The sequence below is a fragment of the Castanea sativa genome, chromosome 9, assembly GCF_040712315.1.
Source record: "Castanea sativa cultivar Marrone di Chiusa Pesio chromosome 9, ASM4071231v1".
In the NCBI taxonomy this organism is placed as follows: Eukaryota; Viridiplantae; Streptophyta; class Magnoliopsida; order Fagales; family Fagaceae; genus Castanea; species Castanea sativa.
In genome coordinates this window covers 2,313,989-2,325,232 of record NC_134021.1, presented here as the reverse complement: position 1 = coordinate 2,325,232, position 11,244 = coordinate 2,313,989, and the positions used below count along the sequence as shown (strand labels likewise).

The 11,244-nt window shown below is 35.3% G+C and overlaps 2 protein-coding genes across 2 annotated transcripts; one reads left to right on the top strand and one right to left on the bottom strand.

Annotated features, from left to right (window-relative positions):
• Positions 1–2,690: 2,690 nt before the first annotated feature.
• On the bottom strand, positions 2,691–4,544 carry LOC142609379 (large ribosomal subunit protein uL29-like). Its single transcript, XM_075780951.1, has 4 exons — positions 4,425–4,544; positions 4,168–4,303; positions 3,901–4,057; positions 2,691–2,937 (listed from the first exon to the last, which is right to left on the bottom strand). Exons 1-4 carry the CDS (start codon positions 4,426–4,428, stop codon positions 2,863–2,865), a joined length of 372 nt encoding a protein of 123 aa, XP_075637066.1. The 5' UTR covers positions 4,429–4,544; the 3' UTR covers positions 2,691–2,862.
• A 2,171-nt stretch (positions 4,545–6,715) lies between these two features.
• On the top strand, positions 6,716–11,130 carry LOC142609968 (UDP-glucuronic acid decarboxylase 1). Its single transcript, XM_075781692.1, has 7 exons — positions 6,716–7,588; positions 7,686–7,833; positions 7,933–8,012; positions 9,002–9,085; positions 9,213–9,287; positions 9,836–9,928; positions 10,672–11,130. Exons 1-7 carry the CDS (start codon positions 6,977–6,979, stop codon positions 10,876–10,878), a joined length of 1,299 nt encoding a protein of 432 aa, XP_075637807.1. The 5' UTR covers positions 6,716–6,976; the 3' UTR covers positions 10,879–11,130.
• The last annotated feature ends 114 nt before the right edge of the window (positions 11,131–11,244 follow it).

Sequence of the window (11,244 nt, the reverse complement as noted above, 5' to 3'; positions counted from 1 at the left end):
ATTTATACTTAACATTTGGCGAGTTTAATTTGTGGATGTCATATTTTTGTTGAACTATGTCGTTTTGAATTTGGGATGAAGTATATGCACTTATTTTGAAGGGTAAAGAACTTATTTCTAGATAGATGTTATATTTTCGTTCAACTATGTTATTTTGAAAGTCTGTTTAGATACCGTTTATTTGCTGAAAACTGAAAAACTTATTGTTCAAAATACTGTAACAAAATAATTTTTAAATGTGTGAATAGTGCTGTGGGACCCAAATTTACCTAGACATTTGCGTTTTGTTGAGTTTGGTGGTCCCATGAACAGTGCTGTGGGACCCAAAAAAAATGCAAAACACAACTGAAATATAATTTCAGCGCTGGGCAAACACACGCTGAATGTGAGTTGAAAACTTGAAGTTTATGCATTACTTTCAGGATATAAAGAACTTATTTCTATATGGATGTTATATTTAATATTAAGTAGGTTAAAATTGGTCATATCACATTCGTGTCAATCCAACACGACCCATTTATCAAACGTGTCAAATGAGTCGGGTCGTGTCAACTCACTTCATTAACAGGTTGAGTTAGGGTTAAAAAGTCATGACATGATTATTAAATGGGTCAGGTTCAGGTTGAGACATTTAGTTGAATACTCCTATCTCAACACAACACAAACCCAACACTCTAACCTGAATTGACACCACAAAAAACTACTTTATTTATTTTACCACCTTATTTTACAAAACACTCAACATCAGTGGTTTTATTTTAGCATTCAACATAATAAAATAATATAAACAACACAATAAAATAATATATTTACTACGATAAACAATAATCACCACCACCAACACAACAAAAAGATTTAAATTTTAATAAAATATTCTTTTTTACCATCTCAGCTACAGTAGATGGTTTTACACTATTACTCAACAGCCAAATTTTTTGGCTTTCCCTCCACCATAGCAGTATGCCTTTTAGTATTGATGGTGCTAAAAATAGTAATATGACTTTTTAGCACCACCAATGCTAATGCTCCTACAACACAAAAGAAATTTGCCAGAACTAGCACATTTAGCAAGGGTACGAGCCACACCATCGGCCTCCCTTTTAATCTAATTAAAAACACAACTAGTAAAATAATTTCTCAAGTCTAGTGCATCGCCAAGCAGAGTAGAAACAGACCATATCTGCATTGTTGATTGCGTCAAGACAAACTTTTGCATCACCTTCCTCCACAATACTCAGGAAATTTTCCTCTTTGCCAATTAGAGAGCCCATACTATAGCAATGGCCTCTGCAAATTGTAAATCACAGTACAAATGACTCCTAACCCATACTTTGAGGATAGCACAATGTTCATTTTGGACAATCACAACTAAGGAGGTGAACTCTTTGGCCAGAGTTGCATCTACATTAAGGGTCCGTTTGAATGCAGCTGAAACTGAAAAATGAAAAACACTGTAGCAAAATAATTTTTTAATGTGTAAATAGTACCGTAAGACCCATTTTTAATAAAAAAATTCTGAAAAAGTGCGTAAACAATGCCCGCACTGCAGTTTTGTCCCCCCACAACAAAAACAGGAAAAAAAAAAATACTGAAATGCATTTTGCGTCCAGACGTGGACGCAAAACGCAGCACCCAAACGCCCTTTAAGTTTATTAGAACCTAGGAAGGGGCAGCACCCTATTTTTTAGCAATCAAAACAAAATATTTTAGTATTGGTGTATTCCTACTCCTAAGTCCTACCTACCATTCCAAGATTATATATACAATTTGTATATTTATAAATAATAATAATTCTCATTTATTTAAAGCATGTATAAATGTTTTCTCCCCCCCCCCCCCCCAATATATAATATATATATAGGCTACATTACATTGAGTTGACTTTTATGCCGTGTTACTAAGTGCCCTTGTTGTTTTGGTTTTTTTATTTTTTTTTTATTTTTTTATTTAACCACCAATTTAACACATTTACTTTGATAGAAATTTTTTGACCCATTTTTGAAACTTCATATATATATTTTTTTGATGAGTACTTTATATATTGTCGCTTCTGAACTAGGGCTAGGGCTTGATGATTATAAGCCACCTATGTAGTTTGTATTGTCCTCTCTGACATAGAGAAAATCATTGCAACACTGTGAACACAGCCCTAGTGTTGAACCATGTAAATGTGTCGTGGTTATCCTTTGCGTGTTCTCTATTTTTGCTTCTCACATGTTCAGGGAATTATAGATTCAATTCCCATCACTCTTTGGGGAAGGCCTAGATGAAGTATTCTTTTGTTTACCTGCTAGGAACATCTTCTATTCAAATTTGAAAAATCCTTGATCAAATTTGTGTTTAATAGTATAAAGGAAAAGATAATAATCAAAATTGAGCATTGATCTTCCGTTATACTACCTAGCAGCTTAGTAACACGTACAGCAAGCAATTTTCCAGCATACCAGATTCAAAGGCAGCAAACAAGCTGAATTCTAAGCAGCAAATGGACATCAAATCTTGCCATAAAATAACATAACAGGCACAATTGAACATTTCACCTAAGGCAAGGAATGTACGATGGGGGGATGAACTAGGGGTTTCCAAGAAAAGGGGTCGAGGGTTTGCCCCCTATCTACACTCTCATCAAACCAAAGCATAAGCCTAGAACAGACATCATACAGGAGAAATCAAAGACAATTTCAGAAAGATGTGTGAAAAATAATCTCATGTTTAAAACTTCAAGCTAGATGGTTCAAACCCGATACAAGATAAACAAAAATGCTGCCTGCATGGCTGCAACTAACGGCAAATTCAGAAAGGAAAAAAAAATGTAACATGTCCATAATGAAAATTAGGAAAAGTAGACCCTCGAGGCCTCGCCTACACTTTGATAGCATACTTCCTCAATGGAAAGTACATCTCCTTCTTCTTCTCACGCTCTGTCTTCAAAGATGCCTGCATGAATACAAGGAAAAAGGAATACAATATAAGATCTAGAACATCTATCACCTCAAGTAGAGCAAGCAAACAGGAAAAGGCTTTCCAATAGATTGGATTTTATGGTTATGTGAAATCATGGTACTGGAAATGCATATAAATTTTTTAGGTTCTTAAATTACCAATCGCTACAGATTTCTTTTAAATAAACTTGTTACTTAGAAGTTCATAAAGCTTCATTTAAAATTCAACATTAGGATAAGAACCAAGATTTTACCATCAATCTATCAGGTACAGCAAGATAACAATCAAGTATTTCTATCATTGTAGAAGTTTCCAATATACATTAACCGATTTTACACATTTATCCTTTTCTGTACATTCTCTCTTCATTTGAAATGAATCCATTTTATGCTCGCAATTAAATATTACAAGTCTAAGGTTGTATCATTTTTTTAAAAAAAAAGATGCGGTGACAGATACAAAATTGAAGTCTTAACTGTGAAATGGGCTGTGTCAATTTCACTTCAAATGGAGAGGACATACGGTTAGATAACTCCAAATCCAAGAAGCAAATAAAATTTCAAACAAATGGATGAGTGAAGACATAACAACATTAGAAAAGTAGGCGAACAAAGCTTGTTCCTAACCGCCTATGCTAAGGCGGCATGAATGCTTCGTTACCATTAAATTAATCGCGAACACGGTTCCTCTCACTAAAACCACTCCTTTCTTTTTCTCCTAGTGTCACCTCAAAAGCCATTGCAACCAATTACCATATCTCATCTATTGATATACTAAATTCACAATAATATTCACAAAATCATCATTTTCCATTTTTACCATTAGCCCATCCCAACATTCAACAACATCAACCACATATTAATTGAACTAACCACTAAAAAAGCACCAAACTAAATTCAAAGAAAAGTTATATAACAATTATTATAAATAAATAAGGCATAGATTACAAATATTGACCTGTTTCTTGGTGAGGCGTCTTCGGATAGCACGGGTTTTCTTGGGACGAAGATCGAGAGGAATGTATTTCTTGTTCTTGTAGACCTCCCTAAGAGCTGATTTCTGCTTCTGAGATATCACTGTCAACACTTGCGCTATTCCAAGCCTCACTACCTTTCTGCACACACACACACACACAGATCACAAAACTATGAGTCTTTTGTATACACAAGAGAGAGAGAGAGAGAGAGAGAGAGAGAGAGAGAGAGAGAGAGAGAGAGTTTGTACATCTTGGAGAGCTTGTTGGGTGCACCACCAGTGACCTTAGCGACTCGGAGAAGAGCGAGCTCAGCTTTGAGGTCCTTCAACTGAGCCAGCAGTTCTGCCTTTGTCTTGTTCCTCAACTCGTGTACCTTAATCCTCGCTAAATCAACAACAACAACAACAACATTTTCAATCAATCAGATAAATTCAGATCAAATATCAAATAGTTTTAAGGATTTTTTTTTTCTTTTCTTTTCTGTGTGTGTCTCAGTGTCTCTTACCCATTGTGAAATAACGCGGCGGCTTCGGTTCCTTGTTGCTCTGTGAATGAAAAACCCTAGAAATCTGAAATGAAAGGAAGCATAGAGAGACAGAGAGAGCTTATAGTGCTTTAAGCCTTGTGTGATGACTTTGTGGGCCTTGTTTTTAGCTACTGGGCTTTAATCAATTTGTGTTAATTGGACTCGGGACAAAAAGTGTTAACTGGGTTCGGGCTTCAGTGGCCATCAACAAATTCATTGTTTGGGCTGATAAAATAAAACAATAGCTAGGGCTATTGACCATGCAATTCCTCTCACATGGATTTTACTTTTTCAAAATTTTTAATTTTTTTTTTTTAACTCTTAACTTTTTTACTTTTTAAACTTCTTTAATCCAATGATTGATATCAAAAGTTATCTTTTTAACTTTTGATCTGAACAATTGAGAAGGTATTGCATGGTGTTCTAGTTATTGCACCAGATCTCAATTCATGAAATTGGGCCTCGATTGGCTAAATGAGACAAGCTAGAGCTCATGTTTTCCCTAATAGACCAAACTATAGCTTGCCTTTCAAATTTTTATTTTTATTTTTTAAGGTTAAATTATGAATTATACTTTCTAATTTGATATGGTTGCAATCTAGTCTTTTAATTTATTTTTAATTGACTTCAGTTCATTATCTTTCATTTGTTTCCAATGTAGTTCAATACTAACAGTGAGATTTGATGAAACTAAGGCAACATAACTACACTAAAAAAAAAAAAGGTTAAAGGATGTAATTTCAAGGATTCAATTGAAAGCAATTCTCTTATTTAAAAATTTTTTTTTGAAAACAAATCAAAGTTATAGGATATAATTTGTAATTTTTTTTTTTTTAAAGTGTGAAGAATGAGTAGATGAAGGTTTTATATGCATGAGTCCTAACTAAATTCACTTTAAAATGAGGATAACTTGAACCCATATAAAAAAATATAGTGGTTAAAAACATATTGCAAAAAAAGTGAGTTACATGCTATTTTTATTTATATGTGTCCAAACTAACTCGCATTTTAAAATTTAGCTGTTAACAAACTGTGCTTGGAACACTTCGTAACTAATGCCACCGAAGTTTAAAATGAAAGCTTGCAAACTAAGCAACATTTTCAATAATGATGTAGCAAATATTATTGACTTCACCAAAATAGACTGTGAAGTTGGTGTAGTATAAGATACAGTTAGTTGGTTGTGGTCCTTGTCAAATATAAAACAAGTCTGTCCATTGTTTTTTGCTTGGATCAATGATTTCTATGCATTTTTGGGATCCTTGTGGTTATTTATCTTTGTCCTGTACTTATGTACCAAATTATTTTATGTGTCAATACCAAATTATCCATATATAGATACATGCACATAACTATTTTGTAAAAATAATAATATATTTAAATAAGAAAAATATTAAAGATACTACAAGTTTTATTAATGAATATGATTATTAAACTTCAACTACCTCATAAATGAATATTTAAATTGTATTTTTATGATTAGTAACACATCAATTTGTTAACTTAATGTAGTAAAAATCGTAATACATATAGTACTACTCATAAATAATATTAATCCATTCACGTTTAATTTAAACAACCACTAAATTCTCAAGGAAAAAAAAAAGAGATATGTTTAAATGAATCATTTATGCTTCTTAAGAAAAGAAAAAGAGTAATACTACAGCCACAAATTATTTTACAATATTCTTATAAAATGATGATGTAACCAAATTTTTATTGGTTTTCATTCAGAACCTCAGTATTCCACTAATAATACTCTTAAAATAATATAATAATGTTGAAAACAAAACAATTAAGATTATTGTTAATAAAATACTAACGTAGCAAAATCTAGACCATTAAATTATTAAAAATAGTTAAAATTTAAATAAATCTATTCGATAAAATACCATAAAAATTTTAAAGGATCTGAACCCAAATGATGAGTACCTCTTAGATTTTGTAAACTTAAAAAAATTTCTATAACGATGACATGAAAATCGCAACTGATACAAGCAAAATTAAACCTTAGTAGTTTCAAAAACAACAAACTGCATAATAATAATAATAATAACAATAATAATAAACCTTTAAAAGTTTTCAAAAAATCACAAATTTATGAAACCTCTAATACAAAAAAAGAAAAAAAAAAAGTATCATATAGCACCGACGTAGTGCCCAAACCCCAAAATCAAATCATAACTACACTGTTGAACCTTGATTTCAGCAAGTAACAACCGCAGGTCCCACTTTTTATTAGAGACCAAGAAATGCTATAATCACAAACGGGTACATCCACACACACTACCAATATTCTCTCCTCTCTCTCTCTCTCTCTCTGTCTACTTGTTCATGGTATAGCATTATAGCCAGTCTAAAAATTCAAGTCTTCCCAACAATCAATCTCTTTCCCTTTCTATTTAATCCATCAACAACTGTCTTTCAACAAACACACCGAAGAAAGAAAGCAAAAAAAATTAAAGCAAATCACAAAACAACAAAAACCACAACCATAGTTTGCACCACCTTCACAAAAAAAAGAGTTGACAATGATGAAACAACTGCACAAGCCATCGAACGTGAACCAAAGAAGAGACGACGAGATCCCAAACGCGCCGTACTCGCCAAAAGCCTTCAAGCCAACTCGATCTCTCCCTCGATCCATCAACTACCTCTTCAAAGAACAGAGGCTTCTTTTCATCCTAGTCGGCATTCTCATCGGCTCCACGTTTTTCATTCTCCAGCCAACGCTCTCTCGACTAAGCCCGTCGGAGCACAGTTCTTCGACGACGACGACGGTCCCGCGCACAATCTCGACTATCGACCGTGTCTCGACTCGGTTTCCCGTCGTTCCGGCCAAGGTCGGGCGGGTCCCAGCTGGGATCTCAAGGCGGAGGTCGAGGATCGTGGTCACCGGCGGAGCCGGTTTCGTCGGTAGTCACCTTGTCGACAAGCTTATCAAGAGAGGTGACGATGTGATTGTGATTGACAATTTCTTCACCGGGAGGAAAGAGAACTTGGTCCACCATTTTGGGAACCCGAGGTTCGAGCTCATTCGACACGATGTTGTCGAGCCTATACTTCTCGAAGTCGATCAGATCTACCACTTGGCTTGCCCTGCCTCTCCTGTTCATTACAAGTACAATCCTGTCAAGACCATTATATCCTTAAAATGGGTCAATTGTTTTATTTTAACTATTGCCTATGATTTTGAATGTGAATTGTTTTTGAGGTCCTTGACTGTGTGAGTGTGATTACAAGACCAATGTGATGGGGACCTTAAATATGTTGGGTCTGGCAAAGAGAATTGGGGCGAGGTTTTTGCTTACGAGTACTAGTGAGGTTTATGGAGACCCACTTGAGCATCCTCAAAAAGAGACTTATTGGGGAAATGTGAACCCAATTGGTGAGTTTTGGTAGTTTAAGTTATATAATGTTGTTTTCATTGTGATGATGAATTGGGTGTTGGTTGGTTATGTTTTATGTGATTTTGATAATGGTTTAGGTGAGAGGAGTTGCTATGATGAAGGAAAGCGAACGGCGGAAACCTTAGCAATGGATTATCACCGAGGTGCTGGTGTTGAGGTACATTGGTATATTTTAGTATTTTCATTGGTTTTACTTAGTATGTTTATCTAGATATGCTTTATTATCATCGGTATTAACTCAAAGAGAGTTTTGGAGCTTACCATCCTTGTCTGACATCATTTAGTTTTACCATTTATGAGATAATTGGAAATACTTAACATACTAAATATGCTGCCCCTGTAGCTCGAACCCACGCCTGGGGAGGTACCAACTCTCCCGAATGGTGTGGCAGTAATTGAGTTTTAATATTTATGATCTTCCCTTTTCTGTTGATATTGCTAGAATATTGGTTAAAGATTAAATTCAACATTTTTTACACTTTTGAGGCAATCGGTAATTTATCAGATTTGTTGGTCTAAAAGTTTCATAGCCAATATATTAAGTCATGGTCAATAGACTCATATATTCACCTTAATTAAAAGAGAGATAAGGAAGGAAAAGTATAGGGTTGTACCATTAGGCTCCTTCTCTATTCCTTTTCTTTCCATCTATAATTAATCCCCCCCCCAATAGCAGTCTTTATTGTAGAACATATCACATTTGCAATGATTTCTCGTATTTCTCCTTCCTATGGCTACTAAAACAAATCAGGAAAACTTCCTTGAAACTGTGTCTGGTTTTAGAGGATTTTTCAGTAAGCCCCGAAACAAATCCACCAGAACTTAGTTTTAATCTTCAAAAACAAAAGAGCGCACTTTCAAAACTTGAAAGTTGCCAGTTCTTCCAATTTTTGCTAAATTCTAAATTATGTGATTGACTTGCCATTATGTGTCCAGGCATGAAGTTGGATGTGCTGTAGAATCTGAATGCTTTGCAGATCCTCTATATTAGGCAAATTTGTAAATTATGTAACTGAAAGTCCTCTCACTTAATGAGAGATGATTTATTTGTGAACTGTCTATATGTGATTGTCGCTTCTGCCATTCACCACACTCGTATATAGATAATTGACATGTTGTACTACTGATGGGGCTTACTGTTTACAGGTTCGTATAGCTCGCATTTTTAACACATATGGACCTCGTATGTGTTTAGATGATGGGCGTGTTGTCAGCAATTTTGTTGCGCAGGTTATAATCTCTCAACTGATATCTTTTGTTGTTCTAACATGTTTATTTGACGACTTCTAGAAAATGAACTATTCCTGAAGAAGTTGTCATTGATGAGGTTTCTGACTAACATAGCTATACATTGCAGGCCATCCGCAAACAGCCATTGACAGTATACGGTGATGGAAAACAGACACGAAGCTTCCAATATGTCTCTGATTTGGTATGGCAGCTTTATATCTTACATACTTTTACCATGACATTTCCTTACTCTTTAGGACTTCACTAGTCCACTATCAATTACGTATTTTTGTGCTTGCCACGTTCTTATGGATCATGGAGTCTGGACTTTAAAGTGCTGTATTGGGCTCATGGATGCAGCAGTTTTCGTTCTATGCTGGCACAAAAATGCTGTTGATCATGAACCAAATTAAAAAATAATAGCGAACTTTGCATGAGAAGTTGTATTAGTGTTTGATATTACCAAGAAATTGAACCTAAGCTGCCAAATAAAAAGCTTGTCTTTCATGCCATTTTTATGAATCTTTTGGGTCAAAATACTATTCTGGTCACTATTCATGGATTCTTAATTTTAAATTTAATTTTTTAAAAAGTTCCAGGCATGAGTTCATATGGCTTTAGCAAAGAAACTATGAAATGACTAAAAATAGCTTGGTTGGGAAGCTAAACTAAGAAAACATTGTATAAGAAGCTGCAGATTGAAATTCTGAAATGATGTGAGAGAGAACTAATAACCTTTTTAAATGACAGGTTGACGGACTGTATGCGCTGATGGAAAGTGAGCATGTGGGGCCTTTCAACCTGGGTAACCCAGGGGAATTCACTATGCTAGAGCTTGCAGAGGTTTGTCTTCCTTTAAAATTTCATACTATTTATAAATAAGGCTTATATCTTTGAAAATGCTTAGATGTAGACTTTCAGAAGTATCCTCTATTTGGAGGTGCTCATGGGTTGGTTGGACTTGGGTTTAGGGTCATTCTGTCACTCAACCTGAGCATGGTTTGGGAAGAACAAAAACGGCCACTGGCCAACACAATTGGGCTGTCCAACCGGACTTTGTTTTGGATTGGATTGGTGAATTTGGGGTAGGAAGGGAGCTAGCCGGAGGGAAAGAAAAGAGTTTGGGGTCGCTGGTGCTGGATCAATGGTTGCCATGCCAGGAATGCTGGTTGAAATGGGAGAGGAGGGCCATCGGTGAGAGAGAGTTTGGGGATAAATGGGAGGTTCAAGTTAGGCAGGTGATAGGTGCCTAGACCCATTATCCTACCGTCAGGGTCAGGCTTGAAGCTCCACAACCTTACACCGACTGAGCATGCTGTTGAAACCATCCTGAGAAGATCAGGTTGGATAGGAATAGTCTGGTTGATTGGGCATCATTCAATATTATGCGGGTTATTTCTATTTTTTCCCTTTCTGGGATCCAACAGATGCATGTGGTTTTTCTTTAAAAGTCGTCATATTTGGATCCAATAGATACATGTGGCTTTTCTTCAAAAGTGTTTGTAGTTCTCACAGTGAGAGAGAGATTCGTGGTTTACATTGACAGTACTGAGACAGTGAAATTATCTTTTTTCCAAAATATTCAGGTCGTCAAAGAAACTATAGATTCAAGTGCAACAATAGAATTCAGACCAAACACTGCTGATGATCCACACATGAGGAAACCAGATATTAGCAAGGCAAAGGAACTGCTGAACTGGGAGCCAAAAGTCTCACTTAGAGAGGGGCTGCCTCTTATGGTGAGTGATTTCCAGAACCGCATTTTGAATGAAGACGAGGGAAAGGGGGTTTAAATAAAAAATGACAGCAAACCAGCATGTATAGTGTGAAGTGCACTTCTGTATGTTGTCCATTCATTTAATTATTATCATTCTTAGTTCAAGTTACCTGGAAATTCTAGCAACATTCCACTGTTGTAGGAGGTTATACGGTACCAGTTGTTTTTCTACATTGTGTGCTTGATCAGCAAAACAGCTTCATTTTTGTAAGATTTTAGTAACATTTTTTAATACCACTCCTCTGGCACTGAACTGTTGATGGTGAAACTCTGTTTTTTTTTTTGTTTTTGTTTTTTCCTTTTTATTTGGTATAAAATAATGCAGTTTTATTTAGATATTGATTCATATCAGCTGTCACAAGGTTCTGCAAAAACTCAGGAA